General features: G+C 41.9%; 1 protein-coding gene across 1 annotated transcript; it reads left to right on the top strand.

Annotated features, from left to right (window-relative positions):
* The first annotated feature begins 12446 nt into the window (after positions 1-12446).
* ADO (2-aminoethanethiol dioxygenase) lies at positions 12447-15087 on the top strand. Its single transcript, XM_059170141.1, has one exon. The coding sequence runs from the start codon at positions 12798-12800 to the stop codon at positions 13608-13610; it is 813 nt and encodes a 270-aa protein (XP_059026124.1). The 5' UTR covers positions 12447-12797; the 3' UTR covers positions 13611-15087.
* Positions 15088-15754: the final 667 nt, after the last annotated feature.

Below are 15754 nucleotides of genomic sequence, written 5' to 3'. Positions count from 1 at the left end.
GATGCCCAAGGTGCGCCCCACACCAGAGAAGGAAGAGGACAATAAGTGACAGTAGTACCATCATTAATCAGAGGTTCTCAGATTGGCTTCTTTCTTTGACAGTCCGTCTTAGCGCTTCATACCTCATGTTCCCAAACTGAAAATAAAACTGTTTATCCCCATCCCCCTTTTCTAATAGAAAGAGTAAAGAGGAAAACAATTCAGAATCCATTCCTCTATCACTTGGGCAAAGAACACATTAAAGCAGCACCTCTGCCCTCACTTCCCCCAGAAAATTCCCAATGACCATTCCTTCTGGGAGTGTATTCCAGAATGTGCTTTGCTTCAAAGAGTGCAAAAAGAACAAGTCCCATGGTCACTAAGGTGTGTTAAGATAGTCATGGTATCATTCTGATTTCTGCTAAGAGTATGTTAATTAGATGTAGTCTCAAGAAATGTACAATCTGATACCTAAATTTCCCCTCCTATCCCTGCCCCCCCACAGTGAGGAAATGGTCCAGGTAGCACCATTTTGGAGTCCCACCCTCTGGCTGACCTCTGGAGCTTCTACCACTCAACTTCTTATGGGTTTGGTGACCATAGTCATCAACCCCAGTAAGATACATAGCCTGAGGCAGAAGTTTTTCAAGGAACTAAATTGTGTAGGTTCAAAATCTTCAAAATATATTTCAGCCTAATTGTCTTATGAAATGTTTATAGGAAGTTTCTTTGGTCAACAGCTTACTAAAGTACTTTCATAATTTAGGGAATTGCTGCAAAATCTATAGAGTTTCAAGAAAGTTACAGACCACTTGTTCTGGTCTATGGTGTTTCATGATTGTTTGCTGACATCACCAGATCATTTCTGTGGCATGTTTCTCTAAACTGTGTGTGTTTAGAGAAATATAATCTAAGGAGAACTGTATGACATGGCCAAGATGGGTTTACTTAGTTTGGGTCAAAAGTTTTCACATTCAGGGGTGCCTGGGTGGCTCAGTGGGTTAACCCTCTGCCTTCGGCTTGGGTCATGGTCTCAGGGTCCTGAGATCGAGCCCCTGCAGGGCAGAGAGCCCGCTTCCTCTCTCCCTCTCCTGCCTCTGCCTACTTGTGACCTCTCTCTGTGTGTGTCAAATAAATAACTAAAATCTTTAAAAAAAAAAAAAAAAAAAAAAAAGGATTTCCTATTCAGTCCCTGGATTTCTTTCTATTCACCTTTTTCTGTTGGTAGTAGTTTATAAATGTCTGTCTGAATAAATAGAGCCAGGATAGCTCACAATAAAGAATAAATAATTTAAGATAACATAAATTCAGAGTAAGTAAGGACTTTTTCTTAGATTTCCTAAAATCCAATAAGAATTTTATTCCTTCAAAACAATTCAAACTTTTACTCAGTGTTTCATCTTGTCTGTAATTACCACTCTATGAAATCACACATATCTATTAGAGTTGGAAACACCATAGTTAAAGTCTGCTAACTAAAAAAAACAAGCAAACCAAACCTTAAGGGGAACAAGGAAACTCAGTATTTGAAAGCAGTACTGAGATCATTTTCATAGATCCTTATATTTTAAGAATAAATAGCCTAAAGCTAATTATTCAAAGGTGAACAATCATATGGCCATCAGTACTGAGGTACTTGTTACTATTATCAATAATAAAACACTACGTCTATGTGAAACCTTGTCAGAAAACCTGAGCTGAGTGAAGAAAGGTAAAAACATAATGCGAGATTGGAAAAACTGTCAAAAGGGACAAGTGTGAAACTTGTCAGGTATAATATTAAGACAACTGCTTATATAATATGTGTCTGTCAAAACTTAAAAAGAGGAACCATTTAGTCCAATTTAAGATAAGGAATCTTAAAAAATGGTGAGGTCCATGCAGAATATTAAGCGATACAGCCTAAAAGCAAAAACTTGTGAAACAAACAAGAATATTTTATATTACTTTTATGTTTAGTTGGACTTTTGAAAACATGTTGGATTCACCACTAGAAAGTAGAAGATGAGAAGCCAGCCAAGGAATCCATACATAATCTTACCTCATGCGCAGCAAAGTATTTACATAAATAAATCAGGCTCTGTGCAAGTCCCTGCCAAGGAGATGCATGTTGTCTAAATGCAGCTGTGATCTGTGATGTATTTTAGCCTCCTCACTTTAGAAAGGGATCAGGAAATGAAGAGGCAAGTGACACTGGATGGGAAAAACCAAAATAAACAGAACCTATACTTAAAAGTTTGATCATGGTCCAACCGCCATGATGCAGTAATTCCGTAAGAAAAGCCCGTCAGCCAAACATTCTCCACAAATAACTGAAATCCTACAGCTACATGGAAGCTCAGTGTGAGGAGCTACCAAGGCAGGTAGGAAAATACCGTGGAATCAGGCTCAGTGCGCTGGCCTTCAGGTTGGACGACTGCCTTCGGCTCAGGTCATGATCCCGGAGTCCCGGGATCAAGTCCCGCATCGGGCTCCCAGCTCCACGGGGAGTCTGCTTCTCTCTCTGACCTTCTCCTTGCTCATGTTCTCTCTCACTGTCTCTCTCTCAAATAAATAAATAAAATCTTTAAAAAAAAAAAATGAGGTCTAAAGATATTTCTAGGATACTTCCCACATCCCTACCATCCTTCCTTTTCCCAGACGTGGTGCTTGACTCCCATTCACCCACCAGATCTCAATTCTCAAGAATATTTTCTTCAGTGTCCTCTTCCAGAAGGACCTTTTCATAAGGAAAAAGGGCAGGTAGATACATGTTAATACATGGTATTTTAAGCTAAAAAAAAAAAAAACTAATGTTTCAGTTTTAATGCAAAAGACAATCCTCCTGGGAATATTTACATTTTTAACAGAAGGAACAAATAGGAGTGTGAAGTCCCGACACTAAAGCAGACCATTTGGAAAAGTCATGTGCAATATGGGAGCAGGAGCCTTCTTTCAGTGCCCCTCAAAATCATTCCAAATTGGATGTCAGCAAGGCTCTCATTCATTTTCTATTAAGACTTCAGTTACTAAAGATGATCTCGAAATCCAAATTCAACACACTTCATTTTGTTGAAGCTGACATGCTTTTAGAGGAAGAAATTGCCATGGTCTTATTCTATATTACTGATTACCAACCGGGAGTGGTTTTGGCCCCCAGCCTGGGGACTTTTGTCAACATCTGGAGATGTTAATGGTTATCTCAGGGTAGAGTGGGGGACAGTTGATGCCACTGTCACCCTGTGGGTAGAGGCCAGGGATGTTGCTAAGCATCCTACAATGCACAAGACAGCCCCACAATAAAGAATTAGCCAATCCAAAATGTCAATAGTGCTAAAGTTGAGAAAACTTGCTTTCTAAAAGCTGACTGCTATGCAGTGGCTATCTGGAGAATGTAAACACTAATGCCAGTGAAATTACTGTGCCCAGGGTACGAATACAAATGACCATAATTTGGAAAGATTCACACTATTTTCTTAACATTTCTGGAACATCATAATTCTGGCTCTGAATTATTTAAATTACTTTTTCAAAACAGCCGATTGAATAAAACGAAGAGGCTTTATATAGTTCATGTAAGTTTTTCTATTTTGGAAATAAGAGTTTTGATTAAAATTGGCATTTCTGAGACTCTAATTGCTAGTTATTGCTGGAGAAAGAAAGGAAAAAATTATTTCCAAGACCAGCCAGATGGGAAGTCTCAAGATAAGAAATTATAAGCCAATGTTCATATTCCAATCACAAGAAGATTTCTGTTTACACGTTTTTAATTCTGCTTAAAAGTAAGCAATATATTTCTTCAAATAGTTAGTAAGCTGCTATTAACTGGCTAACTAATTTTTGAACATTAGGTTAAATTCGCCAAATCTTGTTAGATTATTAGTAAGTAGAATAGCAATTTTTATAAGAACACTCTGTATATTAAGGATTCCATAAATTCTAATAGAATCAAAGTGGTTTCTGATACGGCAAAGGATAGGTCTTTGTAGACATATAATCTTCCTGTAGAAATTTTTAGTGTTCATATTTCAGAACCCATTTCTAACTGAAATACAATGAATGCTTCCGTTTATGGGCCCAGAACCAGAGCATCCCAAATGTCTTCCTGACACTTACACTTTAGTACCATTCATTCTTAGGACCAGCACACTTCGGTAACTTCTACTCTTCCATATCTGAAGGCTCTCTCTCTTAACTTTCTCACTCCCCTCTTCTTCTTCTCTCTCTGCCATTTCCCTCAAGAAATGTCAGATGGATGAAGAAGACTTGCAGTAGAAGGATGTAAGGAAAAACCATAATGGTTCCTTCTGTCATCCATGAGACTGAAAACTGTCCCCAAACAGGAAAAGATGGCCAGGTGAAGACTGTCACTTACTAAAATATACCTTAAGCACTTGCAAGAGCTTCCAAATGTGAGAATCTTCAAGCCACCAAAAAAAAAAAAAAAAAAAAAAAAAAAATCTTTTTTCTTTTTGAGGGTCTTGTCTTGGGTAGATTTACAAAACTGTTTCCTTTCCTTTTATTCATGTCTACTAAAGGCCACAGAGAAAGAACTCAAGATTGAAGTACATCTCTTACTAGTTGCTTGTATTTGACAAATAAAGCAATCATCAAAGTCAAGGAGAATGCACTGCTTTTAAAAACCCTATTCGCTTGACATAATATAGCAGTAGGATGGCTAGGCAAATAAATGGCATTACTTAACATAATCACTTAATGTTGTGCAACCAACAGTCAGGTCTCATTGCTTTATCGCTTGCAAAGAGTCGGATGATAATAAAGTTGATTGCTAGAGTGAAGATATAAATTGTTCGGCAGTTAGAGTTGTTAATGAAAGTAAAGGAACACAAAGGAGGAAAAATAGGTTTTAGCAGCTCAAATTCATTGTTAATTGCCTGTGCATTCATTATAGGCTGACCAGGGCTAATTATCTAATTAAACTAAAGTTCTGCTGCCTTAGAGGACTTTCTCCTGCTATGATGTTGGTAGTCAATTACCTCAGCAGGTCTGGATGAAATGTGTAGTTAACTCAAGTCATGTTTTGCTTTTCCCAACAGCAATACGTGGTGGCACCAAGAGTGCATGACAATTTATGTTTAGAATTTTTTAAAAAGTTTTCTTTAAAATGTACTGTGGAAACTTAATAATTATGGTAAACATTATTTTAAACAAAAGTCTTGCTCACTTTATTCAATGATTTGTATTCAAGAAATGTCAATATAATCTGCTTTAGGTAGAGACAACACAGATACAAAAGAGAAATCAAATATCATTGTATGCATGTTACTGAGTGTTCTTTTCACATGTTGCTTTTAAAAATACATTTAAAAGTGTCTTTTGTGATGCTCTGCAGTATTTCACAGTTGAAAATTATATTACTTATTGTCATGTAATTACAATTTTTAAAATTCATAGATTTTTCTAAAAAGCTACAAGTGGTAAACCATCTGAACTAAATTCTTCACTTTTATATTATATTCTTACTTCACTTTGCCAATAAGGGAACAGAAGTTCCAAGAAGTGAAATGACTTACCCAAAGTCACACAATGGGTTGTCAGAACCAGAATGGTATCAGAATTGGTATCCTCTCGGGCGCCTGGGTGGTTCAGTGGGTTAAGCCACTGCCTTCGGCTCAGGTCATGATCTCAGGGTCCTGGGATAGAGTCCCACATCGGGCTCTCTGCTCAGCAGGGAGCCTACTTCCCCCCTCTCTCTCTGCCTGCCTCTCTACCTACTTGTGATATCTGTCTGTCAAATAAATAAATAAAATCTTGAAAAAAAAAAAAAAAGAATTGGTATCCTCTCAACTCTTCTTTCATCCTGATGCCTGCTGATCCACTTTCAGACTAGACTGTCATCTTTCATGCTTTCTCTAAAATGTTACAATAGAGCATCTACTTGGACAAGGATTTTGGTATTTGATGATTGGTTTTTCAAAAGAAGGCTTTATAGTCTTTCACTCTCCCAAGGAAACATGTACTACTGTCAAGTTAGTCAAATACGCCCCATGAATGTATTTTGTTCTTAGGGAACTTGATCCCCAATTTGTGGGATCATAAACCATCAAGCAATATTGACTAAGTATCCTTTGAGAAAGACATCTCCCAAGAAAATACAATCTTGGAGCACCTGGGTGGCTCAGTCAGTTAAGCAACTGACTCTTGATTTTGGCTGAGGTCATGATCTCAGGGTCATGAAATCAAGCCCCACAGCAGGCTCCATGCTGGGCATGGATCTTGCTTAAGATTCTCTCTCCTGCCCCTGGGTGGCTCAGTCAGTTAAGTGTCTGCCTTCGGCTCCGGTCATGACCTCAGGGTCCTACAATCAAGCCCCAAGTCAGGTTCCCTACTCAGCAGGGAATCTACTTCTCCCTCTCCCTCTGCTGTTCCCCCTGCTTGTGCACTGTCTCTCTCTCTCTCTCTTTCTGTCAAATAAATAAATAAAATCTTAGAAAAAAAAAGATTCTCTCTCTTTCTGCCCCTGCCCCCCATGATCCCACCCCATTCGCATGTGCCCACTCTTGCTATTTCTCTAAAAACATGAAAAAAGAAAGTACAATCTCAGTCTAAAGAGCTTTTCCCATCTTCACCTCCCTTGATCCTGAGATGTGACTTCCGCTCCCTGCAAGGACACAGGACTCTGGAACCTTCCCCTTTCGCAGTCATTTTTCAGGCAGGCAGCAGCAATGAACATACAGGTCTTTTCTGCCAAGTTAGAGAAGATGATTTTCCTTTTTACTGCTTCTTGAAGATGAACATCAACTGTTTCTCCACTTGTGATTCAAATCCATTAATTAAAATAAATATAAAGTAAAAATCTCTCTTTCAGCCAAGAGGAAAAGGACAGATGGGGAAGCGGAGGAGGTGGAGACAGCTGATGTCTTCTTAGAGGGGGAAAAAAGGGAAAGAAAAACAAGAAGCATGAAATTGGGGGGAAAAGTTAATTAAGAGAGGTAAAAGGTGTTCAGATTTAATTTACAGTTCAGAACTATTTTGGTTCTCATAATAATTGTACTACTTAAAAGAGGAGGAGGAAAACCTCTCTAACATGAAAGTGGTAGGGGTGTATTAGCTTAACCCACCTCCAAAAATAGTCATACCTGGACTTTGGCAGTGCTTCAGACTGAGCATGGCGAAAGCTTCTCTTCATTCATTCTCCTTCATTGCAAAAGTCACACATCCCCCCCGCCAATTCCCTCTGTATGCATCTAATTTTTTATTTCTTTCTCCCTTACCTCCCATCACCTAAAACAAGACACTGGCAAGGAAGAGAAAAAAATGAACCAGTTCTAAGTCATTTTCCATCTCAATGCCACATGCACTGGTCTACAGAAATCACACAGCTCGAAAACAATGTGCTACCGATTACATCACACACCACAACCTCCACAGTGTGTTGGTGCAAAGTGCACTCCTGAAGTCTAACCTGAACACTAAAAATTCCTGAGCATAGCATATTTAACTGAACAGCCCATATACCCAAGTGATTCTACTTCAGATAAACACACAAATCTAAATCAGAGTAGAGTGGAACAGAGTTACTCTTAAAATGGCAATGGAGGGTGCCTGGGTGGCTCAGTCAGTCAAGCATCTGCCTTTGGCTCAAGTCATGATCTCAGGGTCCTGGGATCAAGTCCCATATTGGGCTCCTTGTCCCACATTGGGCCCCTTGTTCAGCAGGGAATCTGCTTCTCCCTCTGCCCTTCCCCTCTCCAGCTTGTGTGCTCGCTTTCTATTTCTCACAAAAATAAGTACAATCTTAATATTTTTTTAAAAATGGTATTGGAGATGTAAGATGGACAGAGCTAAGAGATGGGAGAGCTAAACATAATTTAGATAAGTGAGATGAAAGAAAATACATGTTTTGTCTGAATTGTCCTTCTGTCTCTATCATCCACATGGAGCTAACTCTGAGAGATCATCTGTCCCTGAACCATTAAGAAACTAGGATCTAGTGAAGTCAAATGATTTGCTCAAGAGCACACAGCAGGTTAGAGTGAAAGCCATGCCTAGAATCAGCTCTTCTGCCTTCTAAAGTATTTCTTACGACTTGACATTTACTCATGATAACAAATGAGAATTATGCTAGCATTTTCTAAGAGCTGAAAGGAAAGCCACAATATAAACCCAAAATATTTCAAACATAACTAAGTATAAGTAAGTTAGAAAGTAGGAAAAATCCTTTAGCACTTTAGTTACGATGTTCTATAGTAACATAAAAGGCAGATATAGGAGTAAGGTAGCAAGAGCTGCTGTGAAAAAAGAAAGCTTCCTGCCCACCTCCTAAACAAACAACCACGAGAGTATTTGAGAATGTTAACCTTTTTGTACTCTTTTGACAGGGGCCCCAGTGTGATCAGAAGAGATGGACAAAATGAATTCTGAAGGATTTGAGGAAAAACTCAGAAGGTAATCCATCTCATGAATTAAGAAAAAGAAGTCCTCATAAAGAGGAGGGCCAAGGGAAAAAGGAAAAAGACAAAATGTGAGCCTATTCCCCAAGAATGAAGAAATCAGAGAACTGAGATGAAGTTAAGGGGGACTGGGGGTGTGGAGGGGTGTGTGTCTGTCTGTCTGTCTGTCTGTGTCTGTGTTTGGGAGCTCTTCCAGTTCTTCTTAGTTCCTGGTTAATTAAGCAACTAAAAAAAAATTCAACTTTACTCATGTTTCTGTGTGCTAAGCCCATTCCCAAATTTAATAATTAGATATGGGCAAGAGGTTCAATTCAAGTTTTGTAGTCACCTATCACCACATTGCTGTCAACTCATAAAAAAGAAAATGTGGAGAGAACACATTTTAAGTGATAAATTGTCAAAGCAATAGTTCATCAGCAGGCCCTGTCAAATCCACCTACAAAATAGATTCCTAATCTTTACACTAGTTCCCCATCTTTCTCCTGGAGTACTGCCTCTAATCAGGGATTCTTTGCTGTTACACTCCTCCCACCAATCTCCCACCAATGTGAAAGAAATAGGTCATCCTCCTTTCCAAAGCTCTCCAAAAGCTTCTCACTGTACTTGTAGTAAAATCCACCTCCCCACCGTGGCCCTCAGCTCCCTATAATCCCCTATAAAAATGGTACAGAAAGCCTATAAAATACGGTCCTTGCCTACCTCCCCAAATTCATCTCCCTCCAGGAACTCTGAAAGTCACTATGTGACCTGTGTAACCCCACAGGCCTTCATTCTTGTCCCCAGTGATACCAAGCTCCTCCCCCACTGCATCAAAGTCACAGCATATGATATCCTGTTTAACAACCTTAAGGTTTGGAATGCTCTGATCCCAGATCTTTCTGTAATTGACTCTTGAATATTCAGGAGCCGTTCTAATGTTATCTTCTGGTCACCTCTATTATCCAATTTAAACTAACACACCATATGCACACACAAATATCACACCATCCTATCATCCTGTTTTGCCTTTATAAACATATGTCTATCTGAAATTAAGTTGCTCACTGATTTATACCGTCTAACAACCTCCATCCCAAAGTACACACACACACACACACATACGCACACATGCAGGTAAATTTCTTGGGAGAGCAGACATTCCTCGATGAATTCCCCAATACCTAGAACGATGCCTGGTGCTCAGCAAATACTATTTATAGAATGATAGATTCCAAATGGTTAATTCCATCTATCCCAAACTTTTCCCAAATTTTGTGTCTGCCTCGTATTTCTAGCATGTGTTTACTATTACTTCTTTGTTCCCTTTTCTGAATTTCTTTTGATCTTCATTCTGCTTATTTTTGCAACACAAAACAAAACAGACTAAGGAGCATCAAAAGGACATTAATGGTGATAGAAACCTACTCAGCTAATGCTATTGGCAGTGGTACAGAAGGGCAAGTCAGGTGCTCCTGAAGGGCAAAAGCCCCCAGGATTGATTTCATCCCTTAGTGCAGCTCTAAGGACAGCATCAAAAGGAATTATGGAGGCAGCCTATCTGTGGCCTAAAAAAAAGTGCCACAAGCCCCATGGACACTCAATAGTTCTTAAACCCTTTAATGTGCAGAAGATTCCGATTCAGTAGGTGTAGACATGATCTAGGAATCCACACTTTCAACAAATGCCCCCAGGTGATTCAGATTCAAACAGTCTTTGAAAACTTTCAGTTCTTTGGCCAAACAATAATAGCAAGGACCTGAAGGACTGTATCACCAGATAGAAGGTTTAACCAATAAAAATGATCTTTTTTTTTATCTCTACCTTGAAGTTCATTCTCAAGTCAAATTCTATTTCAATATTTGCTAAGCATTATTTAAATTCATTGGTGTTTACTAATTTCTAAATGGCTTTTAGCTATTTAAAAACTATAATAATAGCTATTATTATTGGACATCTACTATGTTCCATATGCTATTAACAGTTTTTTTACACATGTATCTTATTATCCCATTTCTGTTAAATAAGTACAGGTAACTATTAAGAAGTGACAGATTAAAAAATGAAACATATCTATATGTTACTTAAGTCTGTGTTCTACGCAGTCTACATGTCCCACTAATGATACCTTAATAGAAGAAATAGAAGAAAACCAATAAATATAACCCATAAATAAAAACCCAGATTTGTAAATAAAGACAGGGGATTCTTCCTCTTAATTTAGTCCTCACTTTAGAAAAATATTGTATGGTGAAATATTGCATTACATAGTGAACTCTGACAGTATAAACACCTTAACAATGGCATGGCAACTCTGAAGAACAAATAAATAATTAATTAAGAGTCCCTTCTAAAACAAATAATCACCGTTTTAATCAAAATCACCAAATATTGGGGCGCCTGGGTGGCTCAGTGGGTTAAGCCTCTGCCTTCGGCTCAGGTCATGATCTCAGGGTCCTGGGATCGAGCCCCGCATCGAGCTCTCTGCTCAGCAGGGAGCCTGCTTCCTCCTCTCTCTCTGCCTGCTTCTCTGCCTGCTTGTGATCTCTCTCTGTCAAATAAATAAATAAAATCTTAAAAAAAAATTTTTTTAAATCACCAAATATTAAGAACGGCTTCACTATTTACAGATCCAGCAGTGATTCTCAAACTGGGCTGATAATTAAGAATCACTCGGGTAGCACCTTGGGAAAAAAAATCCTAGGCTTCACACTAGTTCTTCTGAGTCAGAATCTCTGGGTTATGACCTCCAAATCTTTATTTTTGTGAAGTTTCCCAGGGGCTTCTGATGAGTAACTTGGGTTCAGAAGGACTGTTACCCTAACCCGAGCATTTTACAAGTGAATAAACTGAGGACCTAAAAGGGTAAGATCTGCCTAAAGACATACAACCTGTAAGTAGCACAGTAGGCTGGAAAGACAATATCCTGACTCTATAGTTAGCACTTTTAAAACCAACTCAAACTGCTGTTTTTTGGTGTTTTTCTTTTTTAACTGTATTTTTTTTTTCTTCACTGCTTAGGCTCTGCTCATTCCTTACTATCCTTGTGCAACTTATTCCCTCACCTGTAATCTGGAAATAATAGTGCCCACCTCTTAAAAGAATTGCTATGAGGATCAAATAGTATAATATTCATTAGGTATAGAATGCCTCGCATATACTAAGTGCCCATTAGATACATTACACGACCCATTAAAAAGCCATGCCTTTTTGAGCTGGAGAAGATTTACAGAACTACTCCAATTACAAAATGACCAAGAAGCCCATGTTCCACTTTGGAAGTTCAAAGATACTTTAAACTCAGGGTTAGGTGAAGGTCAAGAGCTTGCCCGTTTCTCGCACACCAGTTTCTCACACGTTGCCTCAGAATCACCTAGTCAATCAATTTCCAGACCATAATCTGTATTTTCTTTAAAAGCCCCTCCCTACCTCCCCTCCTAACGTGGTGCTTCTTGGGCAAACCAAGGTTTGATAACCCTTAGTATACACAGTCCTTGGCCACTGCAAATGGCCTCTAGAATCCCAGCAAAACTATCGTGCTCTGTAACCGGAAGAGCAGCGTCATCACACCCTGATGCAAACAACAGCTGGGGACGGCTGTGCTGAGGAATCCTGATCACGAGGGATGGCCTCGACCCTCTCATCTCCCAAGAAACTTGGAAAATTACGAAAGTGCCGTCCAGTAATCTACGTGGCAGATAGTGCTGCCTAGGTGGTCAAGAAGACATAAAGTTAACTCAACAGCCTCCTTCCCAAGGGTAGGGCCGGAGAAAAGCGACCCTGCTGGGCGGAACAGGACCAAGCGGCGCCAGAAGGTTAACAACCCTTTTGCCCTGTTCCATGCAATGGCCAAGACCCCAACACGCCACAGGCCAGCTGCCGGAAGTGCGTCACTCCAGTCTACTGGGGCTGCCGGGAGTTGTAGTCAACCGGCTATTTCTCTTGCGCCCCAATTCACCTTTTACTAACAAGCAAACACCTTGGAACCGCGAATAAGGGCGCTTCATAAGAAACAAATCCAATCCTTCTTTTTCCAGCTGACAAAGGAAACTCAGAGCTCCTCCGTAATCTCGGACTACAAGTCCCAGCATGCTCTGTAAAACGGCCAGAGCGCCGGGCCACCGTCGTAGGTGTGGGCCACTTGAATGGAACGTTGGGCGTAATGCAAAGCCTTCCACGGTCCGCGCGGCTGGTACCTGCTCCTTGGGCGTGAGTGCAGCGTGTGGGTCGTGCGCGTGCGCGCTCGCCGGAGGCGCGGGGCGGGTGCGCCGGACCGTTGCGGGCGTGAGGCTGCTGAGGGGTGCCGCGCGCCCGAAAGACCGGTACTTGCGGGGCCTCTAGCTTCGCCCCGGGCTGCGGGCAGCCCTGGCGGCCGCCGGAGACCGCAGAGGGCGGAGGAAAGCAGGGGGCGGCGGGGGCCGGCCTCGGAACGCGGAGGAACAGCCGAGCATGCCCCGAGACAACATGGCCTCCTTGATCCAACGGATCGCCCGCCAGGCGTGCCTCACCTTCCGGGGCAGCGGGGGCGGCCGCAGCGCTTCCGACCTCGGCGCGGCACCGGGTCCCGAGGCCCCGATGCCGCAGGGCTTTCCGGAGAACCTGAGCAAGCTGAAGAACCTGCTGACCCAGGTCCGCGCCGAGGACCTGAATATCGCCCCGCGTAAGGCCACGCTGCAGCCATTACCGCCCAACCTGCCGCCGGTCACCTACATGCACATCTACGAAACCGACGGCTTCAGCCTCGGCGTGTTCCTGCTCAAGAGCGGCACGTCCATCCCATTGCACGACCACCCGGGCATGCATGGCATGCTCAAGGTGCTCTATGGCACCGTTCGCATCAGCTGCATGGACAAACTGGAGGCGGGCGGCGGGCAACAGCCGCGGGCCCCGCCGCCGGAGCAGCAGTTCGAGCCGCCGCTGCAGGCCCGGGAGCGGGACGCCGTGCGGCCGGGCGTGCTGCGCTCGCGGGCCGAGTACACCGAGGCCAGCGGCCCGTGTGTCCTCACTCCGCACCAGGACAACCTGCACCAGATCGACGCTGTGGACGGACCCGCCGCCTTCCTGGACATTCTGGCCCCGCCCTATGACCCCGACGATGGCCGGGACTGCCATTATTACCGGGTGCTGGAGCCCGTCAGGGACAAGGAGGCCTCCGGCTCGGCCTGTGACCTGCCCCGAGAGGTGTGGCTCCTGGAGACCCCGCAGGCCGATGACTTCTGGTGCGAGGGGGAGCCCTATCCGGGTCCCAAAGTCTTCCCTTGAAGCCGCTCGCGCCTGGCTGCTGTGGGCCGAAGACGTGCCCTGTTCACATCTGGGCCTCCCTTTCCGCGACCCACCATAAGGGCTTTGTCCGTACCCCCAGGCCTGGGCGTTGGATCTACTGGAATGGGCTGTAGCCGCTTCCTCCGGAGCCGTGGGAAGCGCTGACGTCTGGAGTGCAGCCACGGGGCCGGGTTAGGGGGTGGGGAAGGCGGGTAGACTAGGTTGTTTCCTGGCTCTGTCACTGCCACCGGGGTTTTGATTTGGGGGAAAGGGGGGGTAGGGGACTATCTGAAGCGCTTCCGTCCTAAAGCCATAATGAAAATATTCTCTTCTCTGTTCCCTATCCTATACAAAATACACTAAATGCCCCCACCCCCTTTACCCGGGTAAATAGGGTTTGTTTTCCACTTACGTCCTATGCCCTTTTACTTATTGTTATAGTTTTAACTTATTGACTGCATGACCCAGTGGTTTGAATTGTTTTTAGTTCAAGTCATTGGTAAAAACTAGGCTTAAAAAGATGAGCTACTACTTAAAATGAGCTATCCTGCCTAATTCATTTGTTGTGGAATAGATCTTTTTTCCAGAGTTGGGGCATCACCCCAGTAACATAACTATGCATGTAGAGGACAAGATTTAATTTCTTTCCTCCTCTTGCCCAGTAGCCACATCTGGTTTACTCTGGCAGCATCTACTAAGAAATTCAGCACCTGCATATCTCAGTGACAAATGGTCACTTAGAGCTTCTCTTCCCCATGAGTCTCCAGATCTGTGAGTTGAACAGATTGCTTGTTGCAGATTGACCTTTAATGCAAAAACTATATTATCCTCAAATGACTTTTTTTTTTTTTTGTCTTCGTGTGCTTTAAGAAATGATAGGGTAATTCCAGGTTTTCTAAGGAGAAAATTCAAAGGAGCTAATCAGCATGCTTCCAAACAACCGAATGTAAAACACTCCTAGCCAGCTGTTGAAGTCCATGCCCCTATTTACTTCCAGTATTTTCCTGCAAAAATAGAGAAAGATGTTGATGGCTGTTTGAGATTCTCTCAGGAGCTCTAGTGTTCCAGAAGGCTGGTGGTTCCAGCTGTACTGTTTTGGTGGCAGTGTTCTCAAAACCCCTCAGAACAGTAGAGAGCCAGTTGTTGCTTCTTCCAGTGTAGTTTTCTATAGGAAGAGAGAAGGCACAGATGATCAAGGCTACAGAATAGAGAATTACCTATACTGCTGGCCATTTTAGAGCATCAAAACTTGGGACAAAGTACTTCCTAACCTCTTAAACAATTGTGCTATCTGTAACTAGTTTTATTTTTGTCCTTTTAGGAAGCTCAGCAACTTTACCTTGTTTACAAATGTATTTACACCATTTGCTTCAGGCTATGGAGCACTATTGTTTCCCTCTTTTTACTATTTATAGGATTCCTTTTTCACAACACTTTTAATAAAAACAAACTGTAGAAATAAACACGTTAAAATCTGCCCAGCTGTTGTCTAAGCCCTCTTGATTGACTTGCCCAAATGGCAATCCAGTTCTAAGGTCTGTAATAAAGGGAGATTTGCTATTGGTGGAAAGCGTTGTCCCTGTAGAAAAACAGTATGTGCCCTTGCCTCTTTGTGCACACTGGGTTACTAATGGCCCAGAGTGAAGGAATATTTGTTCCCATTTTTTTAGCTAGAAAAACATTCTTGATTTTTTTTTTTAACAAAAAAGATGCTTATTCAATGCAAAATGCCACTCTGTTGTAAAACCTGAGACAGGCATAATGCCAAGCATTTCTTCCAGGATTGCTAACATTGTTTGTTGGTAGCTTCACATTCTGGTATAGTTTAATCTGCCTTGGAGGCAGTTTAAAGCACTTTTTAATGCCTTTCAGTTTAAAAATAATCCTAGATATGCAAATGATGATCTTCTTTTAAAAAAGTTCACAAAATGGGTTTTTAATAGCACAGTAATGAAAGTGTATGGTTAGCAATCACATAACCTCCCGGTCCTGAATTATAGCCAAAATTTGATTAACTTATAAAGATTGTTGATAGTGATATATATGCTATATAATACAACCTGGTGTATATTAAACCAACAAGAACTCATTCTTCCGGTAGGACAGTAATAAAGGAGGAATTGTTTTTCCAAACTTTAAAGTTC

This window comes from Mustela lutreola, chromosome 4 (genome assembly GCF_030435805.1).
Source record: "Mustela lutreola isolate mMusLut2 chromosome 4, mMusLut2.pri, whole genome shotgun sequence".
NCBI classification, from domain to species: Eukaryota; Metazoa; Chordata; class Mammalia; order Carnivora; family Mustelidae; genus Mustela; species Mustela lutreola.
Note: the sequence above shows the minus strand (reverse complement) of the source record. Positions and strands in the feature narration are given on the sequence as shown.

Bases quoted from the DNA above. Each gene is read 5' to 3' on its own strand.
- ADO (XM_059170141.1), top strand. From the start codon at position 12,798: ATGCCCCGAGACAACATGGCCTCCTTGATCCAACGGATCGCCCGCCAG.